The sequence below is a fragment of the Diabrotica undecimpunctata genome, chromosome 1 (assembly GCF_040954645.1).
Source record: "Diabrotica undecimpunctata isolate CICGRU chromosome 1, icDiaUnde3, whole genome shotgun sequence".
Classification (NCBI taxonomy): Eukaryota; Metazoa; Arthropoda; class Insecta; order Coleoptera; family Chrysomelidae; genus Diabrotica; species Diabrotica undecimpunctata.
The window spans coordinates 9,034,058-9,055,733 of record NC_092803.1 but is presented as its reverse complement, the minus strand read 5'-3'; the positions used below and the strand labels follow the sequence as shown (position 1 = coordinate 9,055,733).

The 21,676-nt window shown below is 34.5% G+C and overlaps 1 protein-coding gene across 2 annotated transcripts in view; it reads right to left on the bottom strand.

The window, feature by feature from the left end:
- Peritrophin-A (Peritrophin A) overlaps positions 1–21,676 on the bottom strand; it is a 51,267-nt gene that overhangs the window by 14,859 nt on the left and 14,732 nt on the right. For both annotated transcript variants that reach the window (XM_072536259.1, XM_072536262.1), the window contains exons 2-3: positions 4,551–4,772; positions 3,839–4,033 (exon numbers count right to left, since the gene is read on the bottom strand). In XM_072536259.1, the coding sequence (XP_072392360.1) occupies positions 3,839–4,033; positions 4,551–4,772 (417 nt within the window). The remainder of the gene's footprint in view (positions 1–3,838; positions 4,034–4,550; positions 4,773–21,676) is intronic.

Sequence of the window (21,676 nt, the reverse complement as noted above, 5' to 3'; positions counted from 1 at the left end):
TTAAATATTTGGAGCAATTCATTCAACACGCTCGTCCAAGCGAAAACAACCCTGTGTTAGAGTTAATAGATAATCAAATCAGTCACGTTTCTTTAAAAGTCATTACGGTATGCCGGAAAAATCACATTACTCTACTTGATTTTATACCGCATACCAATTAACGTATGCAACCAATGGATGTGTCAATATATGGACCTCTGAAAACAGCTAACTCACTACCTTCCGAAGATTTTTTGATCAGTAATCCGAGTTGTCATATAACATTGTATGATATTTCAACCCTATTTGAGAAAGCATAGTCAAAAGCAGCAACTGTTTCATATGCTTTTAGTGATTTTGAAGCCACTGGCACATATCCAGTTGATAGTTACGTGTTTGATATACTTGATTTTGAGGCATCTTTAACAAAAAATAAAGACAAACCAATTTCAACGACAGTTTCAACTATGACATCGCTTTGGAAAATGTAGAGGTCGAAGAGGAAATGCCAGATATTCAAGGAATGTCATCGATATCTTTTTTAAAAGAAACAAGACCTCAAGAATCTGTTCAAATATCTGACGAAATTTCAGATATTCCTATTCCAACTACGCCAGGTCCATCTACATCAGGAATAGCTGGTCGGACACCTTCTCATTTATCAAATCGTATATTGAATAAGGGTCTACTTAAATTACCTGTTGCCGAAGTGAGAGCAGAACGACCCCACAAATTACCGTCTCTCGTTAATTCCAGTACACCAGTTGGGGAAGCCTTATAACTGGCTCCCTACATGAGAGGGTTGGAAATCTTTTGATTCCAAGCCTTACTTCAAAGGACTTGTGAATGGATGTATCTCCATAGGTTTGGTTCTTCAGTGATCGTTGAAGGATAAGGATTGTTAATGTGAGCAAATATAGCTCCAGAGAAATAAAATCACTTTTAGTTTATCGATTTATAATTAACTTATTTTTAGAGTAGAGAGGCCCAATACGACCGTAGCTGACTATACAATATCAAATAATTCTTTCTTTATAATACGTGAAAGAGAAAACCGTTATGAAAAAATGCCCGATTTCGGTGTAGAGAAATATTTTATACATGAATTGAGAGTGTTTTAAAATGCACATGCCTCAAGGGCGATGTGTGAGAAGGAACTGATAAAATACTACTTGATGCGTAAAAGTGAAGATTACCCCTCTTGTATTTAGGTGTGAAAACTATTTAAGAGGCTGTGGCGCCAATGAGTCGGGTATCCCGAGCAAACTTGATGAAATGACTATTTTACTTATTCTACACTAAGAAAAGTCTAAGGAACTATATTTTTATTTTATATTTTAAAAACAATATGTTCATTTCTGGAACACCAGTAGTAAAGATTTTAGAAGAAAAGGAAGCTGCAAAATTGGCAAAAGAGAGGAAAAGGAATATAAAAGAGCAGAAGAAAATTTAAAAACAAAATGGAAGCAGACTTTAACTTTCAGCAAAAAAATAGAAAATTTACTCTGGATAAAGGTAAAGGAAAAACGATAAGGAGAAAAATAAAATTTGGCGACTCATCTAACTCGTCAGTAGATCTGGAATATGCTGATAACTATTCAGAGCAAGAAAGAGATTGCATAGTCTGCAATGAAAGAAGAAACAATGAGCTATTTTACTTTAATTTGTTTACTTGCTGATATAACTGCCTCTCTTTCTTAGAGTAGGCATACCTCGTCATCTTACCCTCTACATTTAGTCATCTTACCCTCTGCGAATGATAAGATGATGAATATGACGTAGATAGATAAATGTTAAAATTTTAATTTGAAATATTAACCCCTACGTAGTCTAAATTGAATATGTAAAATACACCTATCGGCCAATTGCCTTGTAGTTGCATGCATTCGGTACAAGGAAAGATATCAGTTCTATGTTTTCTATCAGTTTTCCCCTTCTTAAATTATAAGATAACTAACTACGTTTATGCAGAATCAATTTTAAATCATGTTTTCTGAACCAAAACTGTCTACCTAACTAAATATTAATACACTTGAATCCATAGTCTGCAAATTAAATACTATATCTTCTTTATAAATAACTGATTACTACATATCATTTGTTTTATAGGTTATAAAACTTTAAATTATTAATGACTAGGTTAATTGTTATAAAGACATCCAATTATTAGTAACATGAAATCAACATCAATAAACATCACTCATTAAGATCGAGATTTTGAATAACCTTGTTGATTATATCACTGTAACTTTATAAAAGTTTTTGTTTAATGAGCCTTTTACTTATCCTGTAATTTATAAATGCTATATAACTTGTATGAGGTAGGTTTAGGTAAACCAGCTGGCATTTTTTTAAATAAATTAGTGCAATACTTCATTTGTGCAGCAGGAAAACTGTAGCAGCTTTAAAAGAAGTTAAAACAAAACTGAACATAAGAAGTCCTCAGCAATAAATGCAGTATTTAATAGGCAATTGCTGAGTAGTCGGTCAAAATTCAAATTTATAACGTACCTAACATTAAGAAATGTAGTAGTCTATAGAGCAGAGACTTGTACCTTTAGCTAGAGAAAGAGGAAAAAGAAAGATGTACTTAGGACAAAAAATAATACTAAATAGGGAAATTCAAACTGAAGAAATAAAAAGAATAAGAAAGTTAGCTTGGGCAGCATTCGGTAAACTGAACTATATACTCAGAAATCAACAAATTCAATTACATCTTAGATCTAAAGTTTTTGATGCATGCATTATTCCGATATTAACTTATGCGGCACAAACATGGACAATCACAAAAAACAATATGAATATACTTAGAGTCACTCAACACGCGATGGAAAGAGCAATGCTAGGTATATCACTTAAGGACAAGAAAACAAACACATGGATAAGACAGAAAACCAAAGTCACCGATGTGGTGCAAAAATCATTAAAGTTGAAATGGGAATACGCTGGATATGTAGCTAGGAGCGATCTAAACAAATGGCACAGATCAATTTTAACCTGGAGACCATACCAACACAAAAGACCCAGAGGCAGACCTCCTATGAGATGGACAGATGATCTGAAAAGGACTGCCGGGAAAAATTGGCTACAAGTAGCGTACAATAAAAAACAATGGAAAGGAAGACTTGAAGAGGCTTATGTTCAGATGTGGACGTGAATGGCTAGACGAAGAAGAAGAAGAAGGGATTCTTTAAAGAATATTTATTTTCTTTTTTCCACTTCGGATACAGCTTTCTGCAAATTTTCTGCCCCATATCGATCAATGTTATTGTTATTAATGTAATTGTTATTAATTATATTTGTTAACCATAAGTTATTGAGAGTCCACGTTAATTGGCATAGTTTACATGCCCAGATATCAAGTATACATGCATAAAAATTAGCAGCTAGTAGTAGAGTCCTAGTAGCTTCCAACTAGCGAAAGGACGAAACGAATACTCCTATGGCGCTGGTCCCTGCCTATCGTAAGAGGCTACTAATGGGGTGGAATAAATGGTGTTGAGCCGTTATTTGAGGTGTCGATATCGCAGCAGCGAGCGCCGGGTGTTCGCTGCTGCGATACCTCTGGTATCGCTGCTGGCGTTTACCTCTTCTGTAACTGCCTGTTACAGAAGAGGTAAAAGAAAATCTGTTTTTATAGGACAAGTCTATTGTTCAACTGAGAACAAGAAAACAGCCTCTGCGTAAGTAAAAATACAAGAACACAAAAAATAAAACAATACAATGTCGTTGTGTTTATTGTGCTACCAGATCAAAATGAGATCAAAGGAGAAAATTGCTTTCTTTTAAAAATGCTTATTAAAATAAAAATATCATTGATCTCTCACGTAAACAGAATTCATCAATAATACAATCTTACCTTCTGGGTTACATTTTTCTGCCAAAAGATCTGGCCAATTACATCCGTGGATGCGTTCATCGTAAACAAGACCTGCATCACATTGGTTGGGAATTGGTTCTCCGTATTCGCATTTGATAAAATGGACTGAACATTCTGGCCCGTCTGGGTAAATGCCGAATTGGTATTCACATCCTGGAGTGCTGATGGGCGTTACTATATAACACAGATAAATCAGTTATTAACTAATAAAATATATTATTATTATTTAAGATATAAATATTATTTTTCATGTGTTCTTTTTATTATGTCCTGCCGGTCTCCATTTTAGTCTGGGTATCCTTTTGATGACGTCAGTCACCTTAGTTCTTCTCCCGACCTCTTCGTTTTTTATTTTGTCTCGCAGAGTCATTCCTAACATGGATCGCTTCATTCTTCTCTGTGTGACCTTTAGTTTGGTAGCCAAAGCTTTTGTCAAAGTAAGTGTTCCTGCTTTGTATGTCAACACTGGGAGGACTCACTAATCAAATACTAATCTTTTCAGGCTTTTGAGCACCTCACTTTTAAAAGTTTCTCTTAGTATTCCATATTCTACCCACCCAAGACCGATTCTTCTCTTTATTTCATGGGTTTGATTATCCCTGCCAATCATAATTTTTGATCACGATTATTATTATGATTTAATTACTAGAAACACTAATGAATTAAATGATATACTTATGGTAAAACTTACAGTCAGCTTTCCTCTTTCCACAATCAACAGCCCAGTTGTAGTTACAATGATTGTATACATTGCCTTTTCCATCAAAGAGCAGGCCATTTTCGCAAGTTTCCACTGTTAAGGTTCCGTTTGTACAAAGGAAAAACAAGTTGCAGGATTCGGGGTGGGCGTAAGCTTGAACTCCATGCTGCTCTGGGCAAGCTGGTGCGTCCTGGACTAGTACGCCACCATTTGCTACAAAAAAATTAAACGTTAGTAAATATACCAACAAAGAGTTTATACGTAATAAAATCTAAATGTTTTTTAATAATACATAAACATTGTTTCAGGAATAATATGTCCATAAAAGATCATCAATTATTTAGCTATAATTTAATCGAAAATATCGGTCGGTAACTGCGTGGAGTTACTGGTTGTTAAGTAAACATTCTTGGATGTAAAAAATAGTCGAAGTAATAAAGAAAACTTACATTTGTTTTTCAAAATATTCCTGACTTTTATACCTATTAAAATGTTTTGAGAACATAAAAGCAATTTTTGACAAACATTTCCAAGTCATATAAAGTTTTCTTAATCAACGACTTCTTCCTACTTTCAGTCTAATATTCTAATATTAAGTTCTAATATTTGGTCTAATTTCTTCCATATCTTTATCGACAATATTTGTAATATTTGTAAGAATACTCATATTATTATCCAGGCTCAAACTTCCACTACTGATAAATCATCTCCATTTGTCATGCGTTTTGTCATTCATTTTCTTTGTAAGTCGTCGATCAAGCAGGTTGGTGATCGTTAGCAGCTTTAATTGTCTTCAGGTAGTCTCGATTCCAATAGCCTCTTTGTTCATTGACCATTTATGAACAGGTAAAAGTTGAAAAGTAGTTTATTGTTTACAAGTTATTTTTATCTTCCATGTTTTATTACTCTTAGAGATAGTTCAAACACTCCTGACCATGGAGCTGCGCGAAGGCGGAGTCAAATTCACGTAAAGGCAGAAAGGTTCTATTGTAAGTGGAATTATACAGTGCATAGTACAATGCGTTTCGCATGGAAGTGGGGACTAAACCAAATTTCGTCTACTGCGCCGTGGTCAGGAGTGCTTGCACTATCTCTACAAGTATATCATCTTCATCTGAGCTCTAGGATCTTTCATTTTCGATCAGATATCTGTGATTTCTGATCGGGTAGTAAATTTTGTCCATGCTTTAATAGTTCTGTTTTTGCAATGTCTGGAGTTATAGTATTTTTGTCTATCACTGTAGGTCTGTATATATTTTTATATTTATGGTTTCTTTATTATTTCTTATGATTTTCTTATTTACTTCAATAAAAATTTATTTGTTTATATTGCTATCCTTTTTTATTTGTCATCTTTTCTTAATAAAGCATTTTGTAGGATGGCTTATTTTTTTATCTTTTCTATTTCTTCCTCCTCCTCTTTTTATGTAGACATAGCTTTGTCTGTTTTACAATGTGCCTCCAGTAAATTGTCGTTCCATCGTTTTCGTGGTCTTCCTACTGATCGCCTTCTTATTGGGGAACCCTCTCTTGCCGTCTCTACTACTCTATTTGTTGTCATTCGGCTTATACGATCGTTTCATTCTACTCTTCTATTTCTTACCCAGTTCTTGATGTTTCCCACCTTGCATCTACGTCGTATATCTGTACTTCTAACTCTGTCCCATAGTGTCTTGTCCCATCAATTTTTCTAAGTGTTTGCATCTCTGCTGTTTCTAAAATTCCTTTTGTCCTCTCTGTGTCAGGTCGTGTTTCTGCCGCGTATGTCAGTATTGGTCTGATAACTGTTTTGTAAATTCTGCCTTACATTTCTTTCCTGATATTTTTATTTTTCCGTATTGTTTCATTCAGACACCTGCGGCTTTCTTTGTTTCATTCGCTGGATCTTCCACTTCAGTTCCGAGCTTTTCGAACGCTCTTTTTTACTTGTTAGAAAATATATCGTTTGATTAAGTTGTAAAGTCTTGACTATTATTCGATTTAATGTATTTTACCGGTAGTTGTGTGACACTCTCCAATGTGTTGTGATATTTTTAACCAACCTATAATGTCACATTAGCTCTTACCAATTTATGATTAACATAGTGCAGATAGGTTAGACCGAATAAAGTGCGATATACTATTCAAGTTCCTAGAAGCAGAAGATCTAGACCACTACGGTATAAGACTGCTAAAATATCTGTACTACAATCAAGTAGCCCCTCTATTCAAAGTGAAACCAGTTACAATTGAAAACTATCCATTAAACATGGATTACGACAAGGTTTTGTTTTGTTACCCTGTCTTTTCAATATATACGTCAAAACAATCTTTAGAGAGGCTTAAATGATAAACAGGAAGAAGTAAGAATAAGCGAAGAAATTGTTAACAAAATGGAATACGCTGACGATACAGCCAGTCTCGCAAAATAGCAAAAACAAGTGGTAAACTAAGTAAATGTAAATTAGTGTCAGTTTTAGATACGTCAAGACTGGTTGGATAAAGAATGTAGCAATGCTTTGGCAAGAAAAAAGAAGGCAAAAGTAGAAATGTAGAGGAAATGCCCAAAAACGATCGAAAACTGTGTGGCTGGAAGAAAAGGTAAAAAAATTGCAGAAAAAAGAAACAAGAACAGCTAGAAAATCAATTAAAAACATAGAAAAAGCTTAGCAATAAACAAAGAGGTAAAATATTTAAACAAAGAAGGTAAGAAATCCAAAGAAACTAAAAAGAATATTACAAACTACTACAGAAACAAAGAAGCTTTGCTTCTGGGAGAAAGTACAGAAAAATTAAACAGATGGGCAAGATGATGCGAGACATACGAGGAACCAACTCTGAATGAAGTTCTTCTTCGTCTTCTTCTTCCTCTTTATAAACAATTCTGCTTGTTCATTGGCGGATTACTACCTCTATAAAAGGTTGTCAATCCCTCTTCTCGGTCGTCCGATACTTCTTTTGCCGATTGGTGACATATCTTGCTATTTTAACGACATGTATCTCCTCCATTCTGCTAATGTAGTTATTCCATTCTTTTTTTCTATTTTGTGTCCATTCATTTTCTTTGAATGTCTTCACTTCCCTTTCGATCTTTCAGCGTATTTCCTGTAATTCTTCTCAGTACTCTCATCTCTGCAGATTCCAGTAGCCTTTGCGTTGTGGATGTCTCGGGTCTTGTTTCTGTTTCCATGGCTGGACATTGTAATTCCCAGGTATTTAATTTTCATTATTTGTTCAATGCTGATGCCATCAATTTCTATTTTACATCTGGTTGGTTCTTTGCTGACTACTATTGTTTTAGATTTTTGAGATGAGATTGTCACATTAAATTTTTTTGCTCTTATGTCAAATTTATGGACCAGAGTATTTTTATTTCTTTGTTTTCCATTCTGTATCCTCTTATCCCCTGTAATAAGTACCCTTGTCTTACTCCGCTGCCTATTTCAATAGGTTCTGTAAGTTGTCCATCTATTCTGACTTCCATTTTGTTGTTTTGGTAGATGTTTTCGATAGTTTTTATATTAATTATGGGAACTTTTCTAATATACAGAAGATGGATTACATCTTTGAATTTTACTGTATCAAACGCTTTTTTAGATCAATCCGATACAAATAACACTATTAGAAGTGGTCTATAAAATATGTCAAGGACAGGGAAACTGCGAGTCCACGAATTAATGTAAGACCTACCGTAATGTATGCCAGATAAACGTAGATTATAACCCAAAAGAAAGAAAAGATGTCTATCTAGGAAAGAGAGGGTAAAATCTTTGGTGAAATACAGACGACAGAGAATATTTGGACAAGAGAAACAAAAGACCAAATGATGGAGATGTATGGGAAATCAATAATTACAGCACATATACGAGCCCAAAGAGCTAGATGGTGTGGTCATATCGTACGAATGCCAGACAACCGAAATATTAAGAAAATACTAATGGAGGGAGAACTGGAGAATTCCCCAGATTAAGAGACTGGGCTGATATCAAGCACAAAATGACTGTACTCCCTTAATGCTGTAACAAATAGTCACCCTTAGTCTTTCTTTACATTAGGTTCAGTTTTAAATTCTATCCAAAGTTTAAAGGTACTTTACTAAATGATACAAAGTAGGTGTAGCCAGGTACGTATTTCAATTTTAAGTTGTTAACGATTGGCAAATAAAATTTTAAGCATAATTTTGTGTACCTATTTAAATTTGATCAGTTAATTGCATTTGTACTTGGAATTCAGAATTATAAATTTCTAGGTAGGTAAAGCCAGTGTTTATAAGAGCTCAGAAAATTTCTTGGAATTTTATTCAGGTAAAAGGATAATGTTTACTTAATATGAAATTATCACTTAATGGGCTTTTGTGAAAAGTAAGTTTATTTGAAAATAACTTCATTTTTCTTTTGTCGTTCATTTAGAACAGAAATCAGTGTAATAACTATAAATATGAGTGATATAGAAATGATTAGTGACGATGTCCTGTACATTCCTGCCACTATTTCAGAAAGTAAAGACGAGTCTGAACCTAAAAAACGTTCTGTTTATATTCATCTCACACAGGATGCAAAGCAAATCGTGCAGAATTCCTTAAAAAGTAAAATTACATATTTTTTCTTAGGTCTTCTTTCGACGATGGTTAAATCAGAAGCGATTAAAAAGACGGTTTTTTTGACACAAGTGCCACGATCCACTGAGTACGAACTTATAAAAGACGGCCCAGTGTTGCAAAAAAAAAGAAAGGATTCTGGTGCCCATCGAGTATTAGTTAAATATGAAAAAAATTATGTTATCGACAGGCTAGCTGAGAATTATGGCCATAAAGTATTAAGATTACCTCCTTACTATTGTGTACTGAATCCAATCGAATTATTGTGGTCTTAATTAAAAAGTAATTTGAAGAAAAATAATAATTGTCCTAAATCATTTTCGACTGTTGTAGATTTAATTAAGACCGAATGTAATAATATTACAGCAGATAATTGGAAAAAATGTATAGAGCATGTCAAAAAACTAGAAGAAAAATACTTACAGTTCCATAACATTATAAATAAAGTAGTTATAGATTTAAACGATAGCGATGATAGTGATACCGATTTAAATGTAGACGATAGTTAAGTTTAAAATTATTTTTTTTATTTTTTCACCATGTTAAATATATATTTTAATATAAAAGTATTACTTATATGTATTTTTCTTTTACTTTGTTTGATTGCCGTAATTTTGATAAAATGTATCAGTATATATATATATATATATATATATATATATATATATATATATATATATATATATATATCAGTAAGTCCGACCCTGTATAAGATGAAATCCGAAATATCTTGTAACGAACAGTATGTATAACTGATCAAACGTTGCGTCATAGATTATCTGTTGACAAATGTCAACATGAATTTGAATTTAAAGGATATTCTGTTTATCATGGTAACTAAATTACAACAATTATTGTTTAATTTTATATTGACAAAGTTTTCCTCAAAACTTTCACGAATACTCCAATAACCAGATTACAATATTTATAAGAACGTGCAAACTAATAAAGTAATTATAATCCAATGATTAACTAGTGGTCATTGAAATCTATTGCTCAGTGAATCTTAACGACTATTTAAGTATTAACATTTTGATTTAACTGAGATTGGTTTTGTATAAGGCGTGAAAGTGTAAAATTTTAGCTGGTCGCGATCATCAGTCGGTTTTTATGGTATTTTCACTTTTAGAAAAGAACTTTTGGTATTTACAGCCGGCAATAAAGGCTATTATGCAATGCAAATTAAGCAAATTGCAAACAACAGATGAGGATATTATGTATAATAACCGATCACCTTTATGTAAAAAATAATTTGTTTACTACGTGATTTAAATATTTTAAAGGTTATAAAACGAGATTTGGTTAGTTTTTTTCAGAAAAGTTACAGTCAAATACAAATTTAGTGGCTCAGAATTACTAAAATATGAGAAGATATTATTTTTTTGTCTGACTAATCATCTTCCAAAAAACCATATTTATTATAACATATCAACTATTATTAAAGAGATCCTGAAACTGTTCCATTGTGGTATGTTAAATTAAATATTGTATTTATATGGAATTAAACTACAATTTTTTTTATTTCGAGTTAACGTGTCTCGACATCTTTGATCATTGACACGGGAGCAAAGGTTTACAATAGTACCTACAGAGTTATGATACAGAGTTTACAAAAGTAAAGAATAACAATATTGTGTAAATTATATTTTGTTAAACAACTGTGTAGTCTTTAAGAAGTCTATTAGGGTCTTGAGTTGGCTTGAACAGTTCAGAAGTTCTATTAAACTCTGGGTTATATTGTTGACAATACGAGTGGCCTGGTAGTTCTGTGGGGATGTGCTTGACGGTAATAGCAATATCGTTGTAGTGGGAGCATAAATGTTGGCCTGTAGAGGGCATAAGATGACCGCGTGTCAAAAATGTGTGTCCTATCCTCAATCTTCGTATTGCTATCTTCTCTTTTCTGTTCAGGAATACTAGGGATAAATAGCTGTTAACATTAAGTTGCATTTCTCTGAGCTTTGTGTCTTTGGTGATCCAAAGTTCCTGCCACTTGCCTTGGATATTCCTTTTGAATTTTGATGTTATATTTTCTTGGATCTGTATGTTGTAGATGGGTAAGTTGGATGTAGATGCTTCTTTTGCAGCGCTGTCAGCCATCTCATTTCCTTGGATATCGATATGAGAAGGCACAGAAGGAAGTCTTTATAAAAGGACGTTCTAGACCATGGCGGGATTCTGATTTTATAGATGCAAGTGTTTCAGATAATTTTGTCTCTTGGCACAAGGGTTGTAGGATCTGTGGGATTGAAAGTATACTTCTGAGCGAGTTTAAGAGTCCAGGTTTTAGCAAAGTCAGAAGACTAAATATATGGTTAGTCGGATTCGATGAAATTCTGCTAGCATAAGATACAAGTAGTTGCTGCCTCCGAAGGTAAAGAGAGAGTTCATGAGATTCACAATAGAGACTTTCAGCGGGACTGGATCGAAAAGCATATCGGATTGTTGTGAACAGAGTTTAACGATTGTAATAAATTATTGGATGCGGAAAAGTAAACTATACAACCGTAATCTAATACGGATCGGATAATTGGATCGGATTATAGCTCGATATATTTCGAGTAGTACACTTTTATCGGCACCCCATTTATAGTGGGACAATGTCTTTAACAAATTCATTCTGCTTAAACAGTTGTCTTTTATTTCATCGATATGACGACGCCAGGTGAGTTTGTTATCGACAGTTAGTCCTTAAAAATTGTAATGATCAAGTAACTCTAAATTTACTCCGTTTAGTGTTATTTTGGGTATTTCTGCGCTTTTTAGCGCAATTCACCCTGAGATACATGGCATAGCCATGAATTTAATTATTTTGGATTTATTGGAAGAGAACCTGAAGCCAGTTTTCTCGGACCATGTAGTAAGGCATTCGACAGAATTTTGTAATAAAGATGAGGTTGCAGCTGTGGATTTTCCTTGGCAGTATACAAAAAGCTCCTCTGCGTACAGGGCAAATTTAACGGGAGATTTTATATGAGATCAAATATCATTGATGGCTAGTAGAAAGAGTATAGAACTCAGTTAAGGATATTACTACAGTTGATTGTAATAAAAATTACATTTATTTTTGACGTTTTGATTTCTAATCCGGAAATCTTCTTAAACAAATTTTTATAAATTAATTACTTATGTTAACCTCCAGATTTTTATCAATTGGCGCTTTGTATTACCCAATTTGACAGTTGAATTATTTGGTCTTTATCTTGAAGGCAAATAGCGATTTTTTTAAGTTGAAATTCTGATGATGATGTTGTATCCTCGAATATATATCAAATTCTGATTATTGTGTATGTTGAAGTAGATAATTTTAGATGTCATGTTCCAGAATGTAACAGGCTCTTCTTACAAATAGAGTGCTATTTAAATAATATGTGCTTTGGAAGAAAGTGCCTCATTATGTTTTTAAGTGTTTAAAACAAGTATAAACAATAATAAATCTTTTGTATCAAACGGGATTTTATTTTCAAAGAAATATTGACCGATGATGCCGTCAGCTCAAAATCCACAGAAAATATCACCTTTTTATTAAAGCATTGTGCTCAACGCTGGATTGGTATTTTCCTAAATTTGACTATTCTGTTTGTTGATGCACCCATTCATGCAAAAATGGGCCTTATCCCTGAAGATAATTTTTCGATAAAAATTTGGCTCTTTTTCTAACTGCTCCAGAGCGCAATCAGAGAACACACGTCGTTGTCTATGATCGTTCTAAGGGGTTTTACTGCCTGGGCTATGCGGATAACCTGGTAATAGTAGTCAAGGAGCGTTTTGCCAAGACCGTCTCAGAACGAACGCAAATCACTCTGAGAGAAATAGATAACTGGTATAAATCTAAAGGTTTAATGGTTAACACGCAAAAAACAGCAGTCGTTATTTTTGCCAAATAAAATTCACTACAAGAATTACATCCTCCGTTACTCAGGCCAAGTACTTACGAATAATATTTGACCAAAAGCTGAAGTGGAATCCACACATTAAAAATGTTATAGATGTAGATGACAGTGTGGGAAGAAATGGAAACTAAGTGCTTAGTGGCACACAAGGGCTTGCTTGCGTGAGTGTCACGGAAACCATGAGAACCGCCCCTACAAACGCGTTAGAGGTGTTGCGAAATTTACCACTGTTACACATATTTATACAGGGAGAGACTAAGATCATAATACACAGGCTCAAACTCTTATAATCATAACGTAAGTAGCCGATCAAGCAAGGCTATGTCAGGAAGGCGGATTTCGTTCTGGGCTTACATGGAGACCAAAAGAATGGTCCAAAAGCAAAGCTTTCAATATTAATTTAAATATCATGGTATCAAAGATGGAAGACTGGAAACAAGTCCGTCAGTAATGGCAAGCTCAAATTGGTATACTGATGGCTTTAAAACCGATGAAGATGCAAGGGCTGGTGTATATAGTAGAGACCAAGGACAAAAATCCAGTTAAGCTTGAGAACATAGTTCACCGTATTTCAGGCAGAAGTTGCCGACATAGAAAGTGTACTATAAAACTAATACGTCGATAAGTGAAGAAAGACTCAATCGTGATCTACTCCGATGGTCAAGCAGCTGTAAAAGCCATGCCAAGCCAAGTTCTATGCAGGTTGATTTAAAATTTGTGTAAGACTATTTGAACTCTCTCTCTCAGGTTGAAAGTTGGGGTAGATTAATACTAACTTGAGTTCCAGGGCACAAAAGCAACGTAGACAATGAGGAGGCTGATACACTGGCCCTAGAAGGCACGTGGGCGTCAATAATTGGCCAAGAGCTCTGCGGTGGGGTTGTGAATATACACACGAAACAGTAGCCATTAATAAATGGGTACAGGGAAAGTCGTTGGAATGGTGGAGAATTACACCAAGAGAAAGACGGGCTAAAGAGTTCTTTTAGGCTATTGACTGGACAACGTAAGCTCAATAAGCAACGTATGAAACTGATGGAAGAGGATACTTGTCGGTTCTCTTCAGAAGAAGAGGACACCGCTCTGCACGTCTTATGTCAGTGTGAAGGCGCCTCACAATACAAGGAGGAAAAACCAAAAGCATCAGTGAAAGGACTTCTCTTAAAGTTGGGGAAATTCATTAAGAGTATAGAGCTGGATGACGAGCTTTAAGTGACAGGGGGAAGCACACTAGATCTGTAAAGGTCGCAGTGTGTCAGGCCGAGATCCGCCCTAGTTTTAATTTGTAATCTGTAAATCTTTAATATATTGTCGTTTAGCTTCAGCTTCTCGGTCAGTTAAATGTTGTACGAAGGCAGTTCTAAGTCACGACGTTAAAGTCATCAAGCTGTGGTCAGCGTGATACCGAGCTCTTGTGAGCGACGTAACATCGACTGCTTCGGGTTATCCTGCGCTCTCTCACGGACAGCGCCGATGTATTTGTCACCGTACGGGTATTACTTACTAAACCAGTAGACTTAATTTATCGACCACGCTGTGAATAGTCTAAAATTTAAATATTTATTGCGATCATGTATGCTTATTCTTGACAGTGTTGACGTTTATGTTGTTGTTTTCTGTAGTTGCTGTTTATCTTCCAAGTTAAAAACATTTAATTAAACAGTAATTTAGCTTTTCACACGTGGATTTCGACTAAGTGAATAATTAAGATATGGTGTTATCTACAGTAGATGTGGCTCGAACTATTGCATTGCTACAAGACGGGAGAAGTCAAGCTTATGTATCCGAAAGTTTAGGTATTCTGAGAACTACAGTACGAAAAGCTTTCCATCGCTTTATAGAGACTGGTACATACCAACGTCGACCTGGTTTCGGTCGTAGAAGAGTTATTTCGCAAAGAGATGATTGTTTTATTGTGATAGAACTTTTAAGAAATTGCCATTGCATTGCAATTGGTGCAAGAAACCATCTGCAGGAGATTCGAAATGTGAATATAAATGAGGGAACGATTAGTAGACGCCTCATTGAAAGAGGACTGATGGAAAGAATTCCGGCTATTGTTCCCGAATTGTAACCCAGACACTGTAGGAATCGATTAATTTTTGCTCGATAATATCAACACTGGGATATACAGGATTGGAGCCAAATTCTCTTTACTGATGAATCGCGGTTCTGTTTGAAGTCTGGTGATGGCCGAGAGAGGATTTGGAGACGGAGAAATGAAAGTTATGCCCAAGCTTGTATGTTCCAGAGAAGAAAGTTTGGTGGTGGTGGTGGCATGGTTTGGGCTGGAATCTCATTTAAAGCTAGAACTGAACTTTTTTTCATCACATCCCCCCCTAAAGGCCCACCGGTGTATAGAGAATGTTTTGGCAGAAGCAGTAGTTCCATTTATGCATGATATTGTACGGCCGTATAGAAGAATGGCCAGCCTGCAGCCCTGATCTGAATATCATCGAATATCTTTAAAACAAACTTCTTCGTAGGGTTAGAACTCAACCAAGCCAGCCAGAAAGTCTTGCAAAACTTCAAAACATGCTTCGTGAAGAATATGAACTCAAGTTCATATTCTTATGAACTATGTATTCCTCAAGTGTTTATTCAAAAATTTGTTCCTTTTCCTTCCAAATCATATGCAAACGGTTAATGATGTTTTAGGGCATAATACAAGATATTAGACAATTATGTTCAAGTTCACTTGTAATTTTTATTGTTTGTGATTCGTTTCGGTATTGCACTATTTTCTTTTGTAGCCTTTTAATTAAATAATTCAACGTTTTCAACGCCATTAAATGTACTAATCCAGAGATGCTTGGATGTGAACCAAGATATGTACGTCCGTTTCATAGATTACAACAAGGCTTTCGATAAAGTCCGCCACAAAGAGCTAATGGACGTCCTCAAAGCAAAACAATTACAATACAATGACCTTCGAATTATAACAAATCTATATTATAAACAGCAGGCACACATACGCATTAATGAACACACATAAGAAGAGTTCAAAATTAAAAGAGGAGTACGACAGGTGTGTATTGTCACCACTACTATTCAATGCATACTCTAAAGAAATTGTGAAAAGAGCTTTTGAGGGAGCAACAGCAGGAATAAAGGCTAATGGAACACCTATTAACAACATTAGATATACGGACGATACTATAATAGTAGCAGACAACCTCCAAGACCTCCAAAAGCTAATGAACAAGATAGTTGGGTATGGAGAAGAATATGGATTATCAATAAACATCAAGAAAACTAAATTTAAGAGGATATCAAAAACTCAAAATATTGATTAAAGCCTAACAATTAACGGTAAAACCTTAGAACAAGTTGAAAACTACAATCATCTTGGCACAATAATTAATCACACAAACGATTACTCCAAAGAAATCAAAGTTCGAATAGAGAAAGCACGAACAAACTTCAATAAAATGAGAAAAGTACTTTATGCAAGGGAACTGAAACTAGATTTGAGAGTTAGGCTGGCAAAGTGTTACATTTTCTCGACTCTGCTTTACGGGATAGAAGCATGGACACTTAACGCGTCGACTATTAAAAAGTTAAAAGAATTGGAACTGTGGGTGTATAGAAGAATCCTAAAGATATCATGGACCAAGCATGTAACAAACAACGAAGTTATGAGAAGAGTCAACAAAAGAATGGGAATATTGGAAATCATCAAGACACGAAAACTGTAATATCTGGGGCATGTTATCCGTAATGAAAGATACAATATACTTCAATTAATTATACAAGGGAAAATCCAGGGCAAGAAAAGTGTAGGAAGAAGAAGAATCTCATGGTTGCGTAAGTTGAGGGAATGGTACGGATGCACATCAATCGAACTATTCAGAGCGGCAGCATCTAGGATCAGATCAGAATCGGATCAGAACCATGATGATTACCAACCTCTGTCGCGTAGATGGCAAGTAAAGAAGAAGGAGAATAAGAATTAAATAAATTATGCTAAGGAGTCAAGCAGTAATGGCCATTTTTTTTTTGGTTTAAAAATGAAAAGTATTGGGTATACAATATGAAACAGTGCATAAAAATTTCAATGAATTTTTATTTTTGGAAATTTATAAGGTGGTCACTTTTTTTGCCGGTCAGTGTATATTATAAAATTAATTTGTTTAAAACTACACTACATTATTATATATTTTGTAAATAATTACTTCACATTAATAATATATGTGTATTTGATTGAAAATTTCTCTGATTATATCAATTAACCAACTATCACTTCGATATTGATGTAGGTGAAACAAACGTCTTACGAGAACCAGTTTATTAAGTAGACTGCCAATTAAATGGTGCAATTTTGTATAATTGGATACAGTAACGTACCATAACACAACCATGAAGTCGTAATTTAAAACGCGAACCTTTTACTTTTTGGTCAGTTTTAGTTGACCTAGATCCAAATATAGAACTGGTTCAGCAAGTGATCCATTGTTTAAATGTTTTAAACAATTTGATAATGCTTTTAAAACCAATGAGGTTATTATGGCAAATTTAACTTAGAGTAAGATGCGAAATATACAGGTCTTTAGTGGAGTTTTCAGCCCTTTTTACAAAATGGCAATTATTACTTAATATTTTTATTTTGAACAAACTTCATGATCTCTAAATATTTTAGAAATTTAAAATCTAGAAACTAATTCATGTAATACCAAAATTACGTTTAAAGTACAGTAAAACCTCGATATAACGGACTACTTGGGGGACGTGGGTCCAAAAGCCGAAAGTCCCGTTATATAAAAATATGTTTAAAATAAATCAAAAATCTTTTTTTTTTGAAAATATGTATGTACACTGTATTTAGATATATATAAAAAATACAAAATACCAACAAAATTCTATTTAATTGTCTTTGGACATTCGGCGTGAAGTGACGTTGCTTTTGATATCTACGCGCTTGCTGTCGGTAATCCTGTTTTGAAAAAATAATCAAGATAACTTCATTTTTGGCAGTGTTGTTTTGTGGTCTTCTTCGCTATCTTCACTTCCATCCTCATGTTTTAGGTTCAAACTTATGCTCATGTTTTGTCCGGCATTATTATGTATTGTCCTATAGAAATCAGTAACTTTTAAATCTATTTCTGCGTCTTGGCCATCAAACAAATTATTCCAACCATTTTTTAATGTTTGCTCTTTCATCTCCTCTTATGCTGCAGCAAAAATAAAAATTTTTGATTTTAAATTGTAAGATTTCAAGTTTGGCAAAGTACGATGCCCGCTGCCCTCTTGTATCTTCTGCATTATGTCTATCGTGCAACCATTACTTCATCTGAAAATTTTCTGCGATACATTCGTTTTTGCCAAAATTATTCCCTGATCCATGGATTGAATAAGCTATGTTGTATTTTTTGGCAAAAACATACAGCTAAAGTTGCCATCAAAGTAGTTATTAACAGACTGCGGCTAGGTCATACAAAATTTACACATGGATACATCATCTCCAAGGAACCTCAGCCGATTTGCCACATCTGTCAAATACCATTTTCAGTGCAACATATAATGATAGACTGTCCAGTGTACTCAACAGCAAGATCGACAGCAAAAATAAAACACAATTTGAAAAAAACTCTAAAAGAAGACATCAGCAATACAATAAATTTTATGGTAAGTTGCCATCTTCTGAACGTAGAATATTTTTAGAGGGATGAACAGGAGCGTTGTCTAAAAGGAATAAACATTTTACCTCTTCTGACGGTATTCCCAATTTCTTCTCTTGAAATTTTCTCAAGGTACAACTTCTTTGAAAAACTTATTTTTAAAAATATCTAAGGTGAACCATGTCTTCTAAGAGCTATAATATGAAACGGTCAGATGCTGTATTATACCTTTTAAAACTCTAGATTTACGAGATTTGCCAACCATTACAGGAGTCAATCTATGCGATCCATCGGCGTTAGCACAAAGCAGTGCCGAGATCCTGTCCTTGCTAATTTTTCTTCCATAATTCAATTGTTCATATTTGATGGCTTGTGTGCTTTCCGACAAAGTACGCCATAACAAACCAGTTTCGTCAGCATTGTAAATCTGAGATTCTAATAGCATTTCGTTAGTTGTATATTCTACTAATTTTTGACTAAAAGGTTCTATTTCTTCTTTTGGTGCACTTGAAAATTAGCCGTAAATTCTTTTATTCATGATTTCGTGCCTTTTGCGAAAGCGCTAGAATCATTAATCACTTGCTCTAAATGTCCATATGATTTGCTAATTTAATTGCAGCAGATTTTAATTGGACTGCATGGACCGGGACCCCACTACAACGTTATTGGTCGTATCAGTTTAAGATTGCTTCTTCCAGTGAAGTTCACGAGCCAATTTCATTCGTTTTCTGAGATTGCTGTTCTCTTCTACATCACACATTAATGCAAATTTATTTATTTTGCTTTTGTTTTTTATGTCCGAAATAGCTTTTTTATGTCATATTGATAACAGATTTGAGACGCAGACGTTCCAAACTCCAACTTTTGTATAATCTCCAGTTTTTGATTGATCGTTAGATTAATTATTTTTCGTTTGTCCATATTTAAAGGGTAGGATTGCGAAAATTTTAACTTATTTGTCTGATCTCCAGAGAACTCTTCTATAGTTTCAAAATTCTTTGTTTACTTTAATTTGTCGGTACGTTTGCTTTATATCGCAAATGAAACAACAACAAAAATATCTAAAATTAAGTAATAGAAACCAGATGCCCTTTTGGAACCAGTATAAAAAGTGTCAATTAGCGAGACACCTCAAAGCTCGAACATTTAGACTGGCGTTGAAGCTAGTACAATTTTTGGACACAAGAAACGAAATAACTGCGTGATGAGCAGATTAATACGAATTAGTCGATTTAAAACCGGATTCAGGAACCGATCATATATTGGCAAGTAACAAAATCCTTCATGGACTCAACATATGTCTCCTTGAGAGTCGGGATTTTCCTGAAACGATTCTCTAGTATACAAAACGACAATGGGAGACAAAACTAACAGGTTAAGATATGTTTTCGATTTATGACTTTTCGATTTAAAATAAAATTTAAATGAGCCCTAGAGACTCGCCATTATAGAATAGAATCGAAAATAATTTCTAAGGCTACAAGGTGATTTAGTTCGCTAAGAATTCGACCAGAATTTAAGAAAAAAAGAACCAATTCAGCACCTATGAGCATGTCTGTAGGACCTGGTTGATAAAATGTGTGATCTGGTCATGAATAATTGAGTCCAACCATAAAATGGGGCCATCACTATCACACTGTTTAATATGACAGAAAGGTATACTCTGAGTGGTACATGTCGACATTCTATTCAGACCTCCCACAGAGATTGATACCTTATGCGGGAAAGCCCTAAACGCCGAACACAACTATCACATCGAAATAAAATTTTAATGGAGCCTATATTTTATGAAAAAATTGCCGAATACATATTGTATCAAACATGTGGATAAAGACAGATGAGAACATTAAACGCTATATTTATAAGGTGGCAAGTGCTAGAGAAATCATTAGAATACAATAACTCGGCATAGCTATGTTTCGTGGACCTTAAGAAGGCATTTAATCTGGTCAAACTAAAGGACGTTATCCACTAATTATAGAGATACGTCTAAAAATAATCAAAACGGTCGAAAATATCTATCAAAACAACACAATAAAAGTAAAAGTAGAAGAAAAACTAACTGACCCGATTGAACCTGGCAATGGGATGAGATAGGGAGATTCCCTGAGTCCTCTATTGTTTAACCTGATTATGGATGAAATAACAAAAAAAGTAAGAACTAAATAAGGATACCAAATAAGAGAAAACCAGCTTAAAATAATCTGCTATTCATACGATGCAATACTACTCTCTCATAGTGAAGATGATTTACAACGTATGCTGCACCAATTTAATACAACCGCCAGAAAATTTAACATGTTAATTTTTCCAAAAAAGGCAAAATGCACGGTTATAACACTAAATTTACTAAGATGTAAATTGGAGCTTGAAGGTCAGATAATAGAACAAGTATATATTTAGGGATTCTACAGTATTCACTGCCTTCCCTCGCTCAACCGTTTCCATCTCTCTCTGTTGTTCCATTCTCCATCGTTTAGTCCTCTCTTACTCATGGCGTTGTCTACTTCGTTCCTCCAGGATTTTCGGGGTCGTCCTCTTTTCCTCCTTCCTATGGGGCTCCATTCGGTTATTCATTTTATCCATCTGCTGTCGCTAGTTCTTCTTACATGTCCATACCACTTTAGTCTTTTTTGTTCTATATATGTATGTCTGTTTCTATTGATGTTCTTTGCTTTATTTCGTCATTACTTCTCCTATCCATTCTTGTTACTCTGCAGCATCTTCGCAGGCATTCCATCTCTGTTGCTACTATCTTACTGCTGTTTTTCTTGTTTATGATCAAATTTTCAGCCCCATATGTCATAATACTTCGCACTAATGTTTTATAAATCTGCGTTTTTGTCTTCATATTTAGGTGTCTATCCCACCATACTGAGTTAAGTTGTCGGATTGCTGTTCTTGTTTGTCCTAATCTTTGTGTAATTTCTTCCTCTGTTGTTGCCTTTTTCGTGATTATAAACCCCAGGTATTTGAATTTATCCTTTCCTTTGATTGTTACGTTGTCATCAATCTGTAGATCTTCTATGT